This window comes from Myotis nattereri (genome assembly GCF_964212035.1).
Source record: "Myotis nattereri genome assembly, chromosome: 14".
NCBI classification, from domain to species: Eukaryota; Metazoa; Chordata; class Mammalia; order Chiroptera; family Vespertilionidae; genus Myotis; species Myotis nattereri.
The window spans coordinates 20257158-20280469 of NC_138089.1; the positions used below are offsets into that span (position 1 = coordinate 20257158).

The following is a 23312-nucleotide window of genomic DNA, read 5'->3' on the forward strand; positions in this document are numbered from 1 at the left end:
GTGGGCCCATCCCTGGACCTGGGTCAGTTATGCCTATAGTATGGGAGGTAGCAAGCATTTGATATGTTTCTATCGCAGAATATACACAGGTCTGTTCTTTCCTGACTCCTGTTTTTAAAATCGGGAATTTTGGCCTGGCTTTAAAATAAAATAAAATAAAATAAAATGGCCCTAATTGTGCTGTACAATGAAGTGTGAATTTCAAACTTGGAGGCCTAGAGAGCTTTTTTTTAGATGTAAATGGGTTAGCTTCATGGTTTGCAGACAGTTGACATTCTCTGTTTACAACTTGGTTTTTACGAATAAAACTTTTTAAAAAAGTTTTTGCTGCCTAAAAATAAGATAGAAAATCATTGTTTTCAACTCTCAGTGGTTCACAGAGATGGAGGATTTGAAACACAGACTTCGGAGTTCAGAACATTAGAAAAATTATTTTCTATGAGGAAATCGTGACTCAGATTGTAGCCTTGAGAGTCTCCTTTCCAATTAATAATGGCCAGCCTTCCGGACCACACGGGGCCCACAGGCATGTGCTCAAGACAACGCCCCCGAGTTATTACACAGATAACTCTGAGATGGCAGTTTGTAATCCAATGAGTCATTTTGTTCTTGTCTTCCTTGTACCTACATTTCCCATCTGCAAATGTGCCTAATTTAATGAGTTCCCTGTAACAAATCAGAAAAAAGTATGAGAAGCCACTGCCAATGGAAGGCCATTAGGTAATGAAGATAAAATAAAGCTGACATGCTATTGTACACTAAAGGACAAGAATGCAATTTGTTTTAAAAACATCTGACACACTGCTTTGTACAAAGCCAAGTGCAGCCAGATTCATACAGTCTTGACACATTTGCAATTATATCCTTGGTGAGGCTAGGTAATGTTCCACACAGAATTGGTTTGAGTCCAATATAAAGAGAATTTATCTTTTAATGTGTTGACTCATGGTAGGCAGTCAGTGGGTGTTTCTGGAGTTGAACTGTGTGTAGTGTGCTTCGACGGCGAGCATGTCTGCCATCCACCCTCCCCAGAATGAGAACATGGTCAGTTCGCTCCTTCTGCCCATTTAGGCCTGGGCCTGGGGGACAGGAATTGATGCCACCGCAGGCTCTCCTTTGGACTGAGTTCATTTCTCTGCAAGTGGGATTGTCCTCCTACCAGTCACTCTGACAAGTGAAGGGCAGACCGCAGAGACTAAGAAAGGTGGGCCCAGCCCCTCCTGCCCTCAGAAAGCCTCACATCTAGCAGAAAAGCAGACACTAGGTATGAAATCACAAGAACCAGAGAAGTCAGGAAGGACAGTACCTGAGGCTATGCTAGTGTATAAAGGTGGCTCTAAAAGGAAGAAGGACCTGAGGCTATGTTAGTGAATAATGGTGGCTCTCTACCTGAGGCTATGTTAGTGTGCAAAGGTTGGCTCTAATCCTGAAGATGAGGGAGGCTCTTCAAGCTGAGAACAGAATGATGGCACATTAGGGCTGAGGTAACAAAGGCCTACCAACTGGGCGGCTTGACAGGAGTGTATGCTCTCACAGTGATGGGAGACAGATGTGCAACATCAAGGGCCATGGCCCCGCTGAAGGCTCAAGGGAAGAGTCCTTCCTCGCCCCTTACCTTCTGGTGGCCTTGGCGGTCCCTGGTGTTCCCTGGCTTAGAGCTGCATCTCTGCAATCTCTTTCTCATCTTCCCACGGCTGACTCCCCCTGTGTCCCTGTGCCTTCTCCTCTTTTAAGGACACCAGTCACCTTGGATGTAGGTCCCACCCAAATACAGTATGATCTAATCCCAACTTAACTAATTACATCTAAGAGACCCTACTTTCAAGTAAGGTTACATTCCAGGGCTCCAAGTAAGCATGCATTTGTGGTAGAGACACCATTAAACCCACTAATGGGTTAGATTCATGAAACCTAAGTGAGGAGTGGCCACAGGGTGAAGAAGAATACCCCAGTTGGAGAGACCAATGTTTGCAAAGGTCCTGAGGCTGCGAAGAGCACGTCAAGTTCAAGGAACTGAAGGAATGCTGGTGTGGCCGTGCCCAGGGCACAGACGTTTATGCAGAGGAAAGAGCCTGGTAGCAGCAGGAACCTGAGGCCCGGGCTCTCTGAGTCAGGACATCAGTGTACACTGAGTGAGCATGCAGGCAGTTCTAGGCACCGCTGCCCTCGGTGTAACAACAAAAGTCAACCTGATCTCCAAGTCCGGACCAGATGGGCTTTGGGGGGATCAACCTGCTCAAATCTGACCTTTGGATCAAAACCTTCATTTCACAGCAGGGAATCCAAGGTTCTCCGAGTTCAATAGCTTTCCCTGAGATTTCTAGTAGGATGAGAACTTGATGTCCAGGCATTTTCCTAGGGTGTCCCATGAGAAGTTCTCCAGGACGTTAGCATGAGTTAGTGAATAAAAATAAACTGGGAGGGACATCTGAGGGCCTTTAAGCTGCTTCAGCACATCCTGAATCTCCAGGACTGGAACGGTAGGGGCAGCATTCACCAAACTAATTTGACCACTGAGCCCCTTCCCCCCAAAGCAGTCTCACAACAAAGTGTTTTAGGAGAGAAACTTCAGGAAACCCTATTCCAGATGGTACCATCTCCCCAAGGACATATCTACTTTTTAGTATATAAGTTTTTGCTCAGGTAGATATTGTGAAAATATTCAAGTAACTTCAAATCCCAGAGATAATAATAGTGGGCTCACTGACATGCAGGGAATTTTGTGATGCAGGGAACTGTCTGTTAATCAAGAACTACCCCCATGAGCCACATAACTTCTGGAAGTGCCACATGCCTTTGGGGACCCACCCAGGCTGGATGGGGCATGAATCTCCAGGCAGGAGGAAGGATGCAGCTCAGTAGACTTAGCTGCTTCTCCCTGGGCCTCGCGGCTTCACGAGCAGCGCCAGTGATTGCCAAGCTGCCTTCCTCAGCTTTCAGAGGACAGTCTCCAGAACATTCAGCACATCCTTGAGGTGAGACTCAAAATAATGTCAAAATCTCTACTGCAGACTCCAATGCTCAAATCTGACTGAATGTAAACTATTGCACAACATTCATATACCCCCATAGCTGGTCCCCCGGAGTCATTAAAACTAATATTAGAATGAAATTAATTTAATCTAAAACAACATATGACTTCATGTTCTCCTTTAGCACATGCAAACGAACAGCAGGGCCAAGAGAGCAGAGCCTCATCCAGCCTCGTCTGAAAGCTGAGCCACATGCTGCCAATATAATTGCATGTGACGGAAAGGTTTAAGGCAGTCCAACAGCACTAAGAACTACAACAAAGAGCGCAGTAAACTCCAAATATCTTTTTGGCCTCGCAGTTTATTTCTGCCCTCTCCCTCAACAAAGGGTATCTTTGTCCATCGCTTTTCTTCTCTCCTTCGGGCCAAGTCCCTTCCCCAAAACTGCCCTGGAGCTGCTAATGACATCCAAGTCATCTGCACAACCCACCACCTGAAGAACACTAACTATCGCATTGCAACCTGGGATTTCTCTTCCCTATCTGAGAATAAAAGCCCAGAAAGATGAGGAAAGAAAGGAAGGAAAATCAATAGGTAGCAGATGTTGGTTTATCCCTAACTGGGTAAGTTCTGCCCAATTCCTTCCTCGATATTGTTTATTCAGCACCAAATCTTAAGTTTAAATAAATACCTCCCAATATAACTTCAGATCTAAAGTAGCTGGTCTACAATGAAATGCTAGCTTAACATGATTGAGTTGTAATCAAATTTGGAATGTCGTCTAAGACAATCCTCCAATATCAACCACACTTCACCTACTGCTAACCCTTGGTGAGAAAGGCGGGCAAGAGAAAAAACAGAAAGCAACACTGTGCAGGGGACCTACTCTTGACGTGTTACCAGCCAACAGCAGCTTGCAGAGAGCTCTTTGGTTATCCAACCTTGTAGAGAGCTCTTCAGTTAGCCATCCGTTCCCCTCCTCGCAGCTGTACCGGGAACCAGCTTTCACCTTCGTGTGGCCCAGAAATCATGACAAAGACCAGAAAAGCAGTTCCCTTTGTGATCATCGAGCCTCCTACTGGAACAATCTCCTGAGATGAGGCTCTGGGATGGGGAGAGTCTGATACTGGGGAAGGAACTGAGCTGCTTATCATCATGCATACATTTAATTGTTGTCTGTGTTTGATTAGCTACTGATCTGTCTATGATATATTTAAGGACAGCTACAAATGACTATCAGTCAGCCATATCATTGTGGACAATGGGAAGAACTGGCCAGAACACGAAGGATGGATCAGCACTGAAGGCCGCACCCAGGCAGAAACTGGGACACACACAGGATTGTAAAATCATGAACTGACGAGGCTCTCAGGATAGACTCACTGTGCAGGTACGACTCTGCCTCCTGGGAGGTGATGAGCCTGGAGATCCCTTTTACCCTTAACATGGTGGTCATGAGGCATCATGAGGTAAACTACCAACAGAAGAGGGCACCCAGTGTCCCGGACTTGGTGGATATTGGGACAGAAAGGACAGAGGCTTGGGAGGACTTGGAGAAGAGGGAGCAATGGAGGGGGGTGGCAGAACTCTACATGGCTCTAGTCTACACTGTGTTTGTGCCCATTCCCTCCTAGGTCACTCAGTCCCTTAGACAGAAGCTAGTGACCAGTTTCCCAGAGAGGCAGCAGCTCTATTGTTCCCAGGGAGGGAAGGCTGCAAATACCAGTATGATAGGGGATGGTAGATGTGCTGAATTTTGATCCACTGAGTGATATATCCCTTTAACAAATACATACTGAATACCTACAATGTGATATTCTTGGCGCTGGTGACAAGTGATGGACGAAACACATGGCTCTGTCCTCCTGGGACAGGTATCCCAGTAAAGGAGACAGGGATTGAAAGCCTGATGCCTCAGGACCGTAGGCCAGAGTTCATATTTTATAGGGTAACAACCACCATGACAGCAAACAAAAACAGAGGTGGTTGAAGCATGAACACCACTGCCACCTCCCTTTGATCCTGTTGGTATGTCCTGGGTTAGTCAGTGCATCTCTCGGCGTCTGTTTTCTCATTTCGCAATGGGCATTGCAGGCGCCCCAGCTCAGAGGATCCTGGGAGGGTTAAAGCAAGCAATGCTTGTGTGAGTAGCCAGCAGAGAGCTCAACAAACAATGGCCACTATCACTATCATCAGCAGGAGTGTTACATTCACAGCAATCCCAAAGGCTCTCAGGGACGAAACTGAACTAAACAGAGCTTCACTAGCCCTGAGTAAACAATCCTGCAGAGCCCAAAGGCCCTTTAACAGCAGTTTTGTTGTTGTTGTTGTTGTTTAGAAGAGCTTATCTGAAGTTCCCTGTTCAGTGAGACCCTTTTGTAATGTAGACACTAAAAGGCAATGCCAGTAGTACCTTGAAAACTGGGCATCAGATTATACAAGTCTTTTTCTACAGAGTTATACTATTCAACACAGTAGCTACTAGCCCCATGTGACTATTTCATTCTATACTTAAATTAATTAAAAGTATAAAATTCAAATCTTAGTTCCTCAGTCTCACTAGGCACATTTCAAGTTCTCAGCAGCAGCCTGTGGTCAGTGGCTACCACATAAGACACTAGATACAGAGCATTTGGGTGGTCACAGACACTTCTTTCAGACAGCATGACAGAACTGCTGCCACCTGCCCATACGCATAAGGGGTACTTGTGGAGGCCTATGTGAAGTTATGCAGAAGTGGACAACATCATCACAGGTATGCTTCTAGGCTAATGATGACTAAAATTCTCCTTCTAGAAAGAATTTCCTTCCACCTCCAGAGATGGGATTGTGCTCCTTTTCTGTGATCCCCCAGAACCCTCTATTTCCCCTACCTTAGCATGAAACACACTGTACCACAACGGACTGTTCATCTCTCTCCCCATGGTGGTCATTGTCCCTTCATTTAGGCGCCCACTCCAGGCAAGGCCACAGTATCCTCACCAATCCCCATGGTTTCACTTGACTGGCCCTACCCACTGTCCAGTGTCCTGGGTTTCTCATGTGGGCACATGACCCAGACCAAGCTAATCCTTGGACTTTCATCCAAGCTATTGAGATAGATGCTGTCTCTTCCCAGGACCATAACTGAAGAATGACCCTGCAGCCCGCGGCCACGTTCTCCATTGCGAGATCATCTGCCAGGGAAAGAAGGTCAGAACAGAGGAAGGTAGAGGTGAAGAATGAAAGCAAATAGTCAAAATCCAAATGGCATTGCTGACTTCTGGGATCCGGCTGCACCTCAAAACTGCACAACCCTTGAATTTTGAGTTACATGAGCAAATAAATGTGCCCCTTGCTGGAGCTAGTCGTAACTGGGTTTCTGAATCTTTCAATCAAAATCCCCGATGAATGCATGTCCCAACAAGAGGGGCCTGCACAAGGGCAGAGGCCTTTTCTATCCAGTTCCCCATTTTATCCTCAGGGCCTCACACAGAGCTCAGAACAAAGCAAGAACTCAAGATATATTTTTGTAGGAATAAAGGAACATCCCTTCTGCTTAAGAACATGCATGCTGATAACTGGCTTATAGTATTATATCACTCTACACATGGAAAGATGCATCATGAAAAGAAAAACATCCTAGCAAAACAATGCCCCTGGATCCTTTTTCCAATAATCATGTTACATGCTCTCTGTTCAGAACTCAGCACTGAGTGACCGTGTGACATTTATCAGGCAATGAAACCCCTTTGGGAGACTGTGACCTATGTCTACATTAACATAGAAAAGATGCAGAAATTTTACAAAGTCAAAATTCTGCTACAAATGTTATAAAAGACTATAAGCATTTCTCAGTCAACTGCTCTGACTGATGAAAACCTTGTATGTAATTAATCTCCCCTATTATATAAACTCTCTATTAGAATTCCCTTTTATTGTAGACTGAATGTTTGAGTCAAGCCCCGCCCCCCATTCATATGTTGAAGCCCTAAACCTCTATGTCATGGTATTGAGAGGTGGAGCCTTTGGAAGGTAATGAAGCTATGAGGGTGGGGCCCCATGATAGGATTAGTGGCCTTTTAGGAAGAGTAGGAAACACCAGAGCCTCTTCTCTCTACCATGGGAGGACTCAGGGAGAAGGTGGCCATCTGCAACCCAGAAAGAGGGCTCTCACCAAGAACTGAGTGTGCTGGTACCTTGATCTTGGCCTTCCCAGCCTCCATACCTATGAGGGATAAAAGCCTATGTTTCAACCTTTCAGTCTATGATATTTTGCTATGGCAGCCCAAGATTATTCATACACCTTTATTTTCAAATTTACTCATGACCATAGTTTGAGGGCTTCCTGCTGGTGGAGACAACAGATGACCTCTGGTTTCTTCTTATCTGCTCCACTTCAGCCAAATGCCACATGGCAAGATGATGAGATGTCCTTGTGGCTCCCTCAATGAATCAGCCACCCACCATGCTCTCATTTCAGCAACATCTGTGTGAAATTTACTCTCTGTTGAGTGTTTCAAAGCAGACTGCAACTTGGTGATACTGGAACTTTAACAGACCGCTGTTTATTATAGCATTATCTTTAATAAGATACTTATTGTTTAAATTCCTGTGAGCTCCAGGAGGAACATGCATTCCCTGCTGAACACAGCTCTTGGGAAATGGTGAATAATCTGGCAAAGCAGACATTGGCAAGCAAGTCTCAGGGGACAGATGCTGTGTGCAAGGCAAGCAGCTCCTCGGGGCGGAGGCTGGCAGTCTCTGTGCCTCGGAGCGGGAAGACATCAGGTGCCTAGCCTTACTTAATGAAAACATAAAAGACTCCACTTAATTGCTCCAAGATTATGCAGGATGTTTTTTCCCCCTTCTTTTAGGTTGAGCTTGTTAATTTGTACAGCTGTGTTGCTGGCACAATTGCAGCCTCGAGTCCTGTTTTCACAACTTGTAAGCAAAATTAAAACTTCCCTTTTTAATTAAAATTCAAACCAAGCCAGAGTTAAATTCCTATTGCAAAGTAGAGGCCTGGGAAGGCTCCCAAATGAACACCTGCTTCACGGCAAGATGGCCAGACTCTGACAAATACACTCATTGGAAGGTGCTGCTGGTGGCCCCTAAGGATAGGTTCCCGACATCCGTGGAGCGTTGGCCATTTCGGCCCCTTCTTCCAAGGGCAGTTGGCTCCAGAGGGGGAAAACTCAAATTCCAATTTTCCATTTCCTACACCTTTCAGTCAGAACTTAACTCCTCCAATGATGACTTGTTCCTTTCCCCGATTATAACAATAGTATCAATAATAATAATAACAAAGGCAAACTCTTGTGAGGAAGTTTAAATACCGTATGTCTCACATCACCATTCCCCACTTTGGGCAACTCTATGAATGACTGTATTGAGAAAGATGCCTGGTGCATGTGCACGAGGGGGTGCAGATGCCACATAGCCATTCCTATCCTGCACCTGACGATAGATTTAATAGCTTTTTAATTGGCACATAGTTGACATGCAATATTATATTAGTTTCAGGTGTACAACCCAGTGATTCGACATTTAAATACCTTAAAAATGATCACCGTGGTAAGTAATAAACAAATGTCACCAAATAGTTACTACACCACTTCTGACTGTATTCCCTATGCTGTCCATTACATCCCCATGACTTACTTATTTCATAACTGGAATTCTGTTCCTCTTAATCCCCTTCACATATTTTTCCCATGCCCTCCCCTCCCTCCCTTCCGACAACCATCAGTTTGTTCTCTGTATCAATGGTCAGTTTCTATTTTGTTTTGTCTGTTCCTCTGTTTTGCTTTTTAGAACATTTCATTTTCTCCAAAAGGAAGGGGGACCAGTTTTATCCACGGACCCTAAAGGAACATATCACATGTCCCTTTGTCTGAATCATAACCCTCCATGCAGGATACTCACCTGGATACTGCCGGAAAAAGCCCTTTGCACTTCCAAAGTACTGCCATATGAGAGACGGGTCACGGTCAAAGTTATCCACAAAAACTTTGTTTAGGGATTCAGACCAATAAACACCATTGACAATTGCTGGGTCTGGGGGGAAAAAAAGAAAGAAAGAGAGAGAAGATGTTACAAACCCAAGTGAGAGAACCTGGCTGGCATTGCATAGCTGGCGGTGACCAGCAGGAGGCCACCTTGCAGAAAGCCACAAAGACAGTGACAGCCCCTGGAAACTCCATAGATCAGGGTGTCCCCATCCTGCCCTGTGCGAGTCCTCCAGCAAGTGGGAGCCCTCCCAATGGCTCCTTCCCTGAAAGGCACATCCCTTTATTCTCATGTGGCCCACAGTTCTCAAGGGAGCAAAGAGAGACCTTCTTAGCATTTTTTTACACTTTTCCCCCTCCTGAGCCTGAACTCAGCTTAGCAATAGGAAAAACGTGTGTGTGTGTTTTCTCACTGCAGTTACCTCAGCCAACACAGTCTCGTTCAAATTCTCTCTACCTCAGCCCTAGAAGTTTGCTTTTTTTAAAAAAAAATAAATAAATAAATAAAGGTAAGTAAATTGGAATTGTGCAAGTAAATCTCTCCACTTCTTTTGATCAGCAGCGTGTGCGCAGGAGGGAAGGCACCACCTCACTGCGCTCTTCTGCTGGACTCCTTTGAGCGGCCCGTGGCAGAAACTCCAAAAACATATGGATTGGTGAAGAGAGGGCTGGTTGGCTGGATGGGTGATTAAAACGAAGATTACAGACAGCTGTCTACTCTCTGACCAGCTATCCCAGGAGCAAATCCCTCTTCCTCACCCTGGGCTGCCCAAAGATAACCCCTTGTCCCACACATAAGAATGAAGGGAAAGGGCACTGAAGGAGAACGGACAAGATTTCTGGCATACTGGTGGAAGCAGGGTGGAGCAGCGAGGATGTCATGACTGTCCACTTTTTGTTTTCTTAATCTCTGAAACTCCTGTTTCAAAATGATACCACATTAAGCAACATTCCGTTCTAACTGGGGAAGTAATTGCCCAGTCCCAGTCTGATTGAGGGTAAGACTAACAACAGGATGAGCATATTAATAACTACGGAGAGGAGGAGGAGAAACCTTTCAGTGATTCCTGTGGGACAGGCACTGTGCTATTTTATCTCCTACCACCCTACCTCAGCCCTCCAAGACAGGCTGCCTCGCTACCCTGCAGGCTACACAAGTGGAAACTGAGTGAAGAAGGTTAGGTTCCTCCTATCGGCACCCCGCTAGGAAGTGACAAAACCTCTGATCAGTGTTTTCCTTATTTGTAAAATGGGGGTAATAATGCCCACCATCAAAGGCTGCTTGGAAGGTTAAAATAATTGACAGAAAAAGGCCAAGGGCATTCCTAATGCCATCTATGGAGGTATTTCACTGGCCTGAAGTTCCACACCCTCCCCAGAGCTCCCTGTGGGACTCCAAGCCACAGCAATCCCACCGTGGCATCCTTATTCCAAATACTCATCATCACGCACAGCTGAGGGGATGAGGAGAGATTGGGGTCACTCCAGTCCTCAATCTCATGGTAAGACAATGAGATAAATCATATCAGAAATGTTCATATGAATTAGGTACACTGACTTGCTCACTAAAGTGCATCCTATTCCCCCCACCCTCCTCCACACAATCTGCCCTCTGCCAGATGTCTGCACCCAAAATGTTCACCTGGAGAGGCCCCAGCAGAGCCCACAATGGCTCCTGACCCAGTGGGCATTCATGGTGTCTTGTTGTATTGTCTTACCTCTGGCTGCCTTATTTTTTCAGATCACTTACTAGGACTCAATAGGCAATTGGGATTCTGACTTTCATTCTAACTCTTGTGAACAATAATAACCACATCACAGGCTAGGGGAGTGAAAATGACCAATTCAACCTTTTGCCGCAAGTAATTTTAAGAAAGACTTGATCTTTACAATCCTGGAAAATGGAGCCCTTTATTGTTCCTGTCCAAGCTTGACAAAAATTATTTGACTCGCTCTCTGCTACAAAAGCCCCTTAAATTAATCCTCAAAGATGCAAAGACAATAATGACACTGAAAAAAATCTATGGTTCTTGCCTCCTCCATCAATGGCCTCAATTATGTCAGTGTCATATGAAAACCTTTCACAATTAGAAGCAAAAATTCCAATTCGCCAGCTAACTGTCTCAACATGTTAAGGAGTCAAACAGTTTCCAGTTAGAGGATTCTTTTTTCTCGGGAGTGGTTTCTTTGGGGGTGGTAAGAGTCGGTCCTTGCCTCCAGGCGGCCCTGGAAACCCTAAGATTACCACCTGGGGAAGGGTGAGTACATTCAGAAATGGTGGTGGTCTGAGGATCGCTTTGCCCACGTCATTTGGACCTCAGATCTTGCTATGAAATTATGCCTCCTCAAGAAAAGGGGGCCTCAAATTTCTGAGGGCGTGGTGAGCAAGAGAAGCAGAACCACTAAAAGATATGATCTAGTTAAAATGGAGACTGTTGCACACACCTATTTCATCAAATATCTCAAATAATCACAGTGTATTGATTTCACAAGCTTCTTTAGCAAGCAAATTAATAGAAGAAAAAAATCTTGAATTACTGTCCATTGTTACCATCACCTAAGAGATAGAAGAGAAAAACAGGAAAATGATGTCATCATTAAGTGGGGCATTCATCTAAGTATTTGGGATTTAAAAAGACTTCAGTTAAAAATGGTTTTCCCAGCTCATTGCCAGAAAGCAGAAGTGAAGGAGCCCAAAGGGTCATGCACCCCATGTACCCAGGACCCCAGCCTTTCCAGCATTGACTGAGGAGGAGATAGACATTACCTGGGTGTGGACAACTCCCCAGCCTAATGTTCCCTCCGTGCTTGCTGAGCAGATTTGCTTTCTTAAGGTCACTTGTAAAAATGACAGCATCCTCCTTAGTGGCAGGTTTACTGTGTTTCAAAATTTGTGTAAAAGCCCCCTTTGCTTCATTTAGGATTTTCCAAGAGTCCTAGATTAATTTGAGTGTTAGCTTTCACCTCTACCCTTAATCGCCGTAGGGGTTTAATGTACTGTATTAGCTTCCTGTGGCTGCTATAACAAAACACCACAGACTAAGTGGTTCAAAACAGAAATTTATTTCAGAGGCCAGAACGCCAAAATCACGGTTGGCAGGATTGGATCCTCCTGGGGCCCTGAGGAACAGTGTGCCCCATGCCTCTCTCCTAGCTCCTGGTGGCCCCCAGCAACCCTTGATGTTTCCTGCCTTGTAGATGCATCACTCCAACTCCTGCCTCCATCTCTATATGGCCTGTCCCCTCTATATGCCTTTGTCCAATCACCTCTCCTTTTCTTTGAAGAAACCAGCCATTGGATTCTGGGTCCACCCTCAATTCAAGATGATCTCATCTCAAAATCTTTAACTTAATTACATCTGCAAAGATCCTATTTCCAAAATAGCTCACATCTGCAGGACATACAGGAGGTCGCTGCTCAACCCAGTACAGGTACTCTCTTACTTATCCTATAATAAACCCATATTCCATAGTTTGTGTGTATTCCTTTTTAAACCTAGCTTAATAAATGCAGGCTTTTACCCTACAAAGGACGTTTAAAGGCCTTCTTCCTTTTCTTCTTTATGGGGACAATTCAGATTTTTATGTCTGTATTATAATTTTATGAGCTTCCTGACTTATGTCATGGGTCCAACCTGTAATGTACAAAATTGGGTTAAAATATTTTCCTTAATGTATAGAGTATGTGTCAATGCTCAGCCTTCTGTGCTCAGTATAGCAAATGCCACATAACACAGTCATTTTACCCAATGTTCTTGCCCATTCCACATCAATTTATTATTCATGTTGGTCAATACGAAGTCCAGGAATAGCAGTTCTGCTATCTCCTGAGAGATTAAACCCCTTCCGATGCCAGTCAAAATTTGTCAGATGTTGAGCTTTTAGTAAAATAGATGACTAGCAGATGCTTAGAGAGTGAGAGTCCCACACCACCTCTGTGATCAATTTGCAATTGGTATTTGAAAAGCACCTCACACATCTCAGATCTGTCTTTGTAATGTATCATATAACCCATCAAAAATCACCTTTGCAGCCCTAGCTGGTTTGGCTTAGTGGATGGAGCATCGGCCTGCGGACTCAAGGGTCCCAGGTCCGATTCTGGTCAAGGGCACATGCCTGGGTTACGGGCTCGATCCCCAGCGGAGGTTCTGCAGGAGGCAGCCAATCGATGATTCTCTCTCATCATTGATGTTTCTATGTCTCTCTCCCTCTCCCTTCCTCTCTGAAATCAATAAAAAATATACTTTTAAGAAATCACCTTTGCAGTTTCCTTCTTTTATTTTCCCCCAAAAAACTGCTCTCCCCCATGGCTGGCACTTGGTACAGGAGGGTCACCTGGTGTTACACATGGCTAACGTTCTCTCCACACACCCCCTCCTACACGCAGTCACACAACTTTCCATTTCAGTTCTTTATCTTTGAAGGAATAGCCCCTTTGGTCATCATTTTTCAGCCAACAGTCCCATCTCCCGAGTCCTGCTGGAGATGACCAGCCCTTTGGGTTCAAGCAAATCAATGAATGTAAGCACTTAGCACAGCCACTGGCACACCCAAAATGCTCCCCAAAGGGGGCTGTTATTTACTCTGTGCATTAGTAAATGAATAAATAAGAAGAACTCCCAACATTTGTCCCTGTTCGCTACAGAGGGTGTCCCCAGGCAGCACCCTCCCAACAGTGGGTGTCCCTGTTCCCTACAGCAGGTATCCCTGGGCAGCACCCTCCCTACAGTGGTGGTCCTGGGCAGCAGCCTCACAGAGCTGCGAACCAGTCTGGGACTCAGGCTTTGGAGATGGAGTTCAGGGTTTGAGTCCTCACTGGACACTTGTTAGCTAACAGCTCTGCACTGTGACAACTTCCCTGAGCTGCCATCCTCATCTGTAGAAGGATAGAACTGGCCCTCCCTCAAAGGCTGCTGAGAAAAGGCATGTAAGGTGGGAGGCCTCCTAACCCTCAGAGGGGACTTCACTGGTCTCATGCCATCCTATGATGAGCCTCAACCCCGGGGCAGCTCAGTGGTTCTAAAACTATCCAGGTGGGGTTCTCCCTAATCTCATCCACCCTTCCTCAAATTATCAGGGCAAGGTCCTGTCCATGGATCTTTCATTCACTTGATCTGTCAAGGAACATTTATGGAGCATCTACTCTAGCAGGCATTCAGCCCTGAGCCAACAGACTGTGAAGCTGACATTTCAGTCTGAGGGGAGGAGACAATGGACAAATAAGAAGAATTCCAAGTAGAAATGGGTGTCACAAAGGCAACAAAAAGGAATGGTAAGCTACTTGTATGGAAAGAAGGAAGGGGAGTGACTCAAAATGGATGGTCAAAGATGAACACTTTGAGGAGAGACCAGAATGCTAGGTAGGCATCAGCCCAAAAATGCGGTGGCCAACAAGAGCTTTCTAGGCAGAGGGAGCAGCACTTCAGACAGCCTTGAGCTGGGAAGAAACCGGTATTTTGAGAAACAGCAAATCAGAGCATGTTGCTGGGGTCAGGGGAGAGGTGCAAGGTGGGCTGGAGGGTGGGCAGGCCAGAGCAAGCATGGGGTTTCTGCCAGGCATACATTCCAAAGAGACCTGACCTATGCTCCACCAGCGCCAAGGCCCCTCACATTTTTACTCACAGTCCTCAATTCAGATCCTTTTTCTTCTGAACTCTACAGTGAGCATAGCCTGCTTCCTCTTTACAGGACACCTCTTCAAGCATCAAGGATCTTCATGGAGTTTCCTCTCCAGACCTCAAAGTCATTGATACACACCCCATCTTTTCCCTCAATATTGTTTACTCTCCAGTGAATTAATAGTACTGGGTTGATTTAAACTTGCCACTTTCTGCCACAAAAGATGGGTCCATTTCTAGAGAATCTGAGTATATTTGAGAGATTATAGGCTAATGTGGAACTACTATTACCCAGAAACCATTATTTGAAGGGAAAGGACAGAGTTTAGGTTCAACTAGGGTTTGAAGTGTGGCCTTTGTTTAAAAAAAAAGGCATTTCCTGCCTTGAACAAGGCTGGAGGAAGGACCTTGGGCTTTTCCAAAAAAAAAACAAAACACCTTTTGAAAGTGTGTGTCTTCCGAATTTGAACTCACACCCAGCCCAGGGAGAGGGCTTTAGCCACGCAGGAGTTGTCCTCAGCACTACATGTTGGATCAGATTCAAGAGGAGAATGGCTGGAGAGTTTTCATGTCTCCCATTTCAGCAAGTAAATGACATCTCTCCTATTCATTCTAAATAGATCATAGATTAAATAATGAATAGTTTCTATGCTAATTATCAAGTACTTATATGTATTGGAAAATAGCCCTTAATGTGTGTTGAATTATAAAGTAGGTTTATTTGCCAAACATTTACTGTTCCTCTAAACTCAGTGATGTGCTAGATATTAAATGCAGGTTTCACATTTAATTCACAAAGCTGTAGCCAATTTCTGGCAGCCCTGGGACAGGAGGGACGAAGAGAATGGCCCAATGCTGAACCTCTCTAGATGAAGTTGGGAAGCAAAATGAATGGCAAACAGGTACCCCTACCGGCCTGGCAAATCTAGAGAGTGCTCTGGACTCTCAGTGTGCTAGGCTTCAGGGGTCATTCGCAGGTCACATCAATGACTAAAGTCTTCTGTTTGTTTGTTTTTTGCCTTAAATATATGAATTTTAAAGAGTCCTCCTCCCTTAACATACTATAAATCTTCTTCCTGGTCACTCCTTATTCTCCTAGAATAAACCACTCCCCAGTCTTAAGAAGAAGAAAAGTATATAATAGAAATAAAAACAATGGTGACGACATTGATAGCAGCAGAGATTGTCATTTCCAGAACATTTACAATGTGCCGAGCAATATGCAGGACCCTTTCCAGGTAGGTACAAATAACTCTCCCTAGCCCCACTTTACAGATAAGAAAAGTGATCCTTGGTGCACTGAAATCCATTGCCTGAGAATATCACCTTCCTAAGGTAGAGATTAGCTAAATTCCTTGTCCAAACTATTAGCTGGAAGAAGACTTGAGGGGAGGCTGTGAGCTCTATTTACTACCTCCCAGAGAGACGCAGAGGGAAGAGGAATGGGGTGCCTAGAAACGTACGGTCTGGACACCAGGGAACAGGTGGCTCATAGCAGGCTGCATGCCCTCAGCTGTCAACAAATGAAGTGGGAGGTCGCTGGAGAGGGGGACTGGGATTAGGCAGTCTTTGGGCCCTGACATGGCAGCTCTGCACCTGATTCTGGGGACAGTGAGTTGAAGGGGACATAGTGGGTGAAGACAAGGCAATGCTGGAGACAAGAGCCCTTCTGCAAAGCCCCTTATGCTTCCGCCTCAGCATTTCTGTGCAAAGCTGTCAGTGAGGCTATGCCATCACCACAGGCATTTGGACTTGGGGTCTAGAGTGAAGATGAGCACCATCAAGGGGCTTCTGACTCTAAAACAGCATTTGATAAATTGCAGTTAAGCTGGTACTCACTAATGTAAAACACCCCTTGTGACATGTGATATTGTGGCACTCACTGAGTCTCCCTGGAGGGCTACAGCATAAAGCTGAAGAAGCAGAGCCTACCTCCTTCCTGAGGGTTTGCTCTGGTTGGAAAGGGAATAGACTCCTCTTGGACAGGTTTGGAGATGGGGTGAGCACAGTCACCCTCTTCCCACCAGCATGTATGAAAACACCAACCTTGCATGGCCCTCACAGAGGCTCCCTGGAACTCAGTGTCCTTCTCTTAAATCTGTTCTAAATACCATGGCCAGACCACCCACCTTGCCCCAGAAACAGTGGTAGTTCCTGCTATCCCATCATGCAGACTAACCATCATTGCCTGGTGCTCCAAGCCACTCTGATCCAGCCCAGGATCCCTTTCAAATCTGCTTGCCCTCCAACACTCAACTACATACACCCAATTCACGACCCTGGCCAATCTCACTGAGGCCTTTCCCTTTTTTCCTTCTAATGATTATATTTATAGTAGCTGTTACTACTACTACCATTGGACAACCTGCTGAAGGGTATAAATCATGGCCTGGCCAGTGTGGCTCAGAAGTTGAGTGTCTACCTAAGAACCAAGAGGTCACGGATTCGATTCTGAGTCAGAGCACATGCCTGGGTTGTTGATCCTCAGTAAGGGGTGTGCAGGAAGCAGCCAATCAATAATTCTCTCTCATCATTGATGTGTTGTTTTGTTTTTTATCTCCCTCTTCCTTCCTCTCTGGAATCAGAAAAATCCTATATAATAAAAAGGGAATATGCAAATTAACCCTTACACCCTCACAAGATGGCTGCCTATGACCGACGACCAAACGACTGAACAGCAGGCTGCGTGGGGTGACCAGGCTGGCGGGGAGGGCAGTTCAGGGTGACCAGGCAGCATGGGGGCAATAAGAGGTGACCAGGCAGCATGGGGGGGCAGTTAGGGGTGACCAGGCTGGCGGGGGGGGGGGCAGTTAGGGGAGACCAGGGCGGTGGGGGGTGTACTTGGGGGCGACCAGACTGGCAGGGGGGGGGCAGTTGGGGGCAATTAGGCTGGCAGGGGGGACAGTGAGGAGTGACCAGGCTGGCAGAGGGGGTCACTTGGGGATGACCAGGCCAGTGGGGGAGCAGTAAGAGGCAACCAGGCAGGCAGGCAGGCAGGTGAGTGATTAGGAGCCAGTGGTCCAGGATTGTGAGAGGGATGTCCGACTGCCGGTTTAGCAGTTGGACATCACCCAAAAAGTCCTGGATTGGAGAGGGTGTAGGCTGGGCTTAAGGGATCCCCACCCCGTGCACGAATTTTGTGTACTGGGCCTCTAGTATATTTTATAAAACTCAACACCAAACAAACAAACAACCCAATCAAAAAGTGAGGAGAGGACTGAAAATACACCTCTCCCAGAAAGACATATGAAAAGCCAATAGATATATGAAAAGATGTTCAACCTCACTGGTAATTAGGGAAATGCAAATCAAAACTACAACGAGATATCACCTTACACCTGCTACAGTGGCCATTATCAACAAGACAAGCAATAACAAGTGTTGGAGAGGTTGTGGAAAAAAGAGAACCCTCATTCTCTGCTGGTAGGACTGTAGACTGGTACAGCCACTATGGAAGCAGTCTGGAGAATCCTCAAAAAATTAATTGAACTACCCTATGACCCAGCAATCCCTCTCCTGGTTATATACCCAAAAAACTCGAAATCATGTATTTGCAAAGGTATATGCAACCCTATGTTCACTGAAGCATTATTCATGGTAGCCAAGACATGGAAACAATCAAAGTGTCCTGTGATAGAGGAATGGATAAAGAAGATGTGGTACATATACATAATCGAACACTACTCAGCCATAAGAAAGGACAAAATAGTGCCATTTGCAACAACATGGATGGACCCTGAGAACATTGTGCTAAGTGAAATAAGTCAGTCAGAAAGAGCTAAGAACTATATTATTTCACTCATATGTGGGATATAAAATTGAAATCAATGCACACAAACAGCAGTATGGTGATTGCCAGAGGGAAGAAGGAGGGGGTAGAAGGGGGCCCCAATATAAGGTGACAGGAGAAGATTTGACTTTGGGTGGTGGGAACACGGTGCACTATACAGATCTTGTAACACAGAAATCCACACCTGAAACCTATATTTTCATGTTGACTAATATCACCCTAATCTATTTAATAAGTAAATGTTTTCAAATAAATATTTTATATGTATATGTGACATGATTTATACCCTTTATATGTATATAAAGGGTATAAATCATGTCACATTTTCTAATATCCCAGGAGCACTTAGCCCCTGTTTTGGATGGAGTGTGCATTTATTCATTCGTTCAGAAAATATTTGCTGAGTGTTTACTATGTTTCCAGGCACTGAGCTAGGAGTTGGGGGATAAAGCATTGAGCATAACCAGACATGGATTTTAACCCTATGGAACGTACAGTCCATGGAGAAAGCAAGCTCCCTTGCTTGGTGCTCCTGTGACCACACAGTGCCAGTGGCCCTACACCCCTCATTCTCCATCATGCTCACCGCTATTGGGAAGGCCCACACTGTCTCAAGGGTGAGGGAACCAAGGTCCAGTGAGGGACGACCACACAGCCAGTGAGAAACTAGGCCGTCCTTTCACCTAAGATGCTGGTTGGAGGAGAGCAGGGCACGCCCCCTCAAAGTACAGCCAAATGCACTCCTACCCATTAGTCAATAGCACCTAAAAATGTCTATGGCCCCTGAAGCTGTGCCCAATGGTCCCACAAAGAAGCAATTCTGGAGAAAACAGATGTTATGACAAGTCACACATAATCAAGGGCAACACCCAGTCAGAGCACACAGAGCTGCCAGCATTCAGTGAGAACCCATTCCTGATACTCAGACTGTCTCCTCTCATTACAACCTTTCAGAAGAGAGAAAAAAATTTAAACAGCCCTTCCTTCCATCTTCCGGACAGGCCTGGCTCCCAGGAAAATATGATTTTGCGAGCCTGCCATCTGTGCCGATGCTATCAGCTTTTTATTGATATTTAATATAAACACAGCCCCGAGGCCAGCAGGTACCTTGACAGGGTCTGAAATATAATTGCCAGGGAACTGTACAAATGTGTGTAGCAATTAAGGAGCTGTCAAGGATATTGCTGGTGGGAAGACGCAGAGCTGTGGGTTGGACAAGGCAGCAAGCACCGGGTGGGAGGCTGAGGGAGCCAGGGCTGCGAAGAGGGACCGGGCAGCAGGCCTGTACATCACTGCTGCTGTGGGCCCAGCATCACACACAGGAAGGAGATATGTGGATTATGGACATTCAGAAAGGGAAATGGACCAAGTTTAACTGCTGTTTGCTTTCAACACCCACAGGCCAAGAGAGAGCCGACTCTCCTACCTACTGTGACATTTATATTGCAGAGACCACATGCAACCTTGAGCCTGGGTCTTCAGAGAGGCCCGGGTGGGGGGACATGAGGGCCGGATGGAATGGGAAGGGGGCCCCGTTTATGAGAGCTGTCACAAAATTGAATTGTGGGTGAGAAAGACAGGGTAGATGGGAAAGAAAGTGGGTTCTGAGCAGGGAAGAAGGAAAGATGTGCCCACTGAAGGCAAAGGTCCAACAGAAAGGAGATGGAGGTGAGCCTTGAGTAGGAAGCAAGAATGCCGTAGTGCCATGTGCCAGTGCAGGTCCTATCCACACCTATGCCGTGAGTGACTTAACAGGCAACACTGGTGGTGGGGATGGAGTCATCACAGTGCTGGAGGTGTAGACACAACCTCCCCTCTGTACCAGGATCTGTTCTCTTCCTCTGAGATGTCCTGGGGCCTTGGTTTTTGTGCCTGGAAGAGGTGGGATGAGGAAGGGAGTGATGTCTTAATGAATGACCTAGCTGTGCCTTCATTGGTCAAATGGAATGCTGCTACCTGGGCTTACAAATAGCTGCCAATAGGGTAGTAGAATAAAGAGTTTTTACTATAATTATGTCAGCGCAACCTCTACTTCTTCAAGTTGGGCATCTGTCCAGTTGAAGGAAACAAACACCCTACTCAAAATTCTTTAAGAAATACTGGGCCACCGAACTGAGAAGATGAGGAGTAGGAATGGCTTAAAGGGAAGACTGATCTAGATTACCAATGGCTTCACCAAGGACCTGGCTTCCAACTTTCTTTCTATTTTGCATCCTCCTGAACTGGCTCCTTCCTGAGACCCTTCCTCTCACACACCCTGGCCTTTCAACCTATAGCCCTTGCCCCAGCATCTGCAGCTTATCCCTGTATAGCACCAGGAAACTGCTGCAGCCCTCACAGCCAGCCATCTTTCCTCCATGCTTCTCCGGGGTAAGATGTGAAATCTTCAAATATTTCCGTACTTTCCATGGGCTCTGACCATTGTTGACCCGTCCCTGAACTAGCCCACACAGAAGTGGGATGAGGCATGCTGAGCGATTGCTTAAACTTGTTACGCCTTGGGTCTGAATGCAAGCCCACTAGCCATGAAAGATGGGGTCCTAAAAGAAATTCAGGGTACCACGAGGAGGAAGAGGGGGTATGGACCCAAACCATAAACAACTCCCACTTCCCAACATGGTCACAATCACCCAAAGAGTCATCTAAGAGGCCACAAAGCCCATGTGACTTAGGACTTCCCCAAGCACTAATTTGGTTAAAGAATTTAAATCTGGCAGAAGCATACCCCAAGTGAAGCATTTCGTAGCATACTATGGTGCAAGAAATATGCTGAGCATTCTAAAATTGCATGAAAGATAGAAAGAACTTTATCAAAGAAAGTTTAATGCAAAAGACAGATCACTGGGGATGAAAAGAAAAATCAAAGAAGAGAAAAAGAAGTGCTTCATGGGAAATAATGCTTCAAGACCTGCTGATAATGCTACAAATAACAATGAAAAATAATAAAATGCCATTTCTACTAAAGTAAAACCAAACAGGCCATACATATTTAATAGGAACTGCACCAAGAGAGAAGCTGACTGCTACAAAAATGATGTGTGACAAGGACAGGCCTTCAGAAATGGAAGTTGATCTCCAAAAACCTTCAAGGACAGAGCTACTTTAAAATTTTAGCTGGCATTGTTTAAATAAGAGAATGCTTTTAACTCAAGGTTTGAGAAATCTTTTCTTAAAAAATTTTGTAGTCCAAAGGTTATTTTCATATTTTAGAAATAAATTTATTTAGAAAGAGCTAGCAATAAAGATGGTAAAATTTTTATATTATGATGGTGGTCTGATTTAATTGTTTGGAACATATTTTAAACTGCCAGAAGTACAGAATAAATTAAACCTCCAGTAACATTTTAGAGTCCTAACACATTTGATGACTAATTTTATTACAGTGGCTAACTAGAAATAAGACAAGCCATCTATGCAGCTCATATCCAATTAAGCTTCTTTATGTAATCTGCCATGATTTCACTCTTTGGTCTGCTTGATTATTATTAAATAGCTTGGTTCTATTTTGTATGTGAATTAAAGGACATGTAAATTTAAAGTTGCTGATATTTCAATAGCATTTACATGATTAGAATATAATGAGATGTTTGTAAGAACTGAAAGCTATATTACTCAAGGAATGTCCTAAAGCTAGGAACATCCATGATGCCAGGGCAAGCATACAAGATCAAAATAAAGAAAGGTGGCATGGTCACTGGAAGGTCAGGAGATAGGCAGACTCAACAAAAAACACAAAATATGTGAAGAGAAGATAATAAGCACATTTCAAAACAACAGCCCATAATAAAGGGCAGAAATATTTAAGAGAACATATTACTTAAAACAGATATTTGATTTAATTTTTAGTTGTTCAATATTTGTTCTCAAAGACATATTATGTACTAGCCATGTATTTATGGAGACCTCATCTCTTACAATTGAATTAGGCATGAGCACAGTTCATTACATATGGGATCAGTATAAATTCATACCAGCAGGCCAATACAATCCTCTTGATTAATGAAAATTCTATTTCAGAAGAAAAGGAAAGGGGGGAAAAAAGGACAAAAAATTGGGCCCTTTCTTCTTGAAAGTAGCTGACTATGGTGCAATGAGGGGTACAAAAAAGTTAATAACTTTCCGGGTCCTTAACTTTCTCCAGACATCATCTTTAAAGCAAGAGGGGGAAAGTTCAAATGCTTAAAAATCTCCCCAAAATTATTAGCAACAACAATATGGAAATATATAACAGATGCACAAAGGCATCTTGGGATGAATATATTAAGGACCCACAACTGCAAATTCTAAAATCTATTTAATTGTACCAAAGAAGAAACATAAGAAAGACCGTTTGATAAACAAAATGCAGACAGTATTTTTTTTTTAAATATCTATGTCTTGAGCCAAGAACGAATCCTCAGTTGGACATTTCAGACACTGACTAGACCACCAGACAGGTCGTGTTGTCACACTGGCCACCTCTGAGAATAGTGACAGGGCCCCAGCCTCGGCCTACGTGGTAAGAGAGTGGAATAGTAGAGGTATTCTGTGTGAAGTTTCCACTTGGGGCTTTTTATGTTAAACCAAGCATAGAGCTCTGTTTCGGGGGAAGAGAGTGGAAATCACGCTCTAAAAATAGTTTTATTCTTTAGCTTAAAAAATAACTTCTCATTTAATTAACAAAGATATCCTCAATATTTGAAAAAAAATAAAATGATCAGAAAGAAAATGAGAATCCCCCTAATCCTATCAATAGCGGTGTTAGCATCTTGATGTGAAACTCTCCTCCCTCATCTGTCTGTGGTAAGACATTAAAGGGCATGTAAATTTAAAGTTTTATTAAAATGCAGTTGGGCTGTGTGCACTCCTTTACATCTAGACCCTCACTTTATATTCCATTTGTCAATTTCCCAGGCCATGCGCACCTCCCTCACCTGTAACATCAGTGAGGCATGCATTTCCA

General features: G+C 44.7%; 1 protein-coding gene across 2 annotated transcripts in view; it reads right to left on the minus strand.

The window, feature by feature from the left end:
• Positions 1–23312, minus strand: part of CACNA2D3 (calcium voltage-gated channel auxiliary subunit alpha2delta 3) — a gene marked incomplete at its 5' end in the record, with an annotated part of 806336 nt that overhangs the window by 440634 nt on the left and 342390 nt on the right. For both annotated transcript variants that reach the window (XM_081105975.1, XM_081105974.1), the window contains one exon: positions 8880–9011. In XM_081105975.1, the coding sequence (XP_080962101.1) occupies positions 8880–9011 (132 nt within the window). The remainder of the gene's footprint in view (positions 1–8879; positions 9012–23312) is intronic.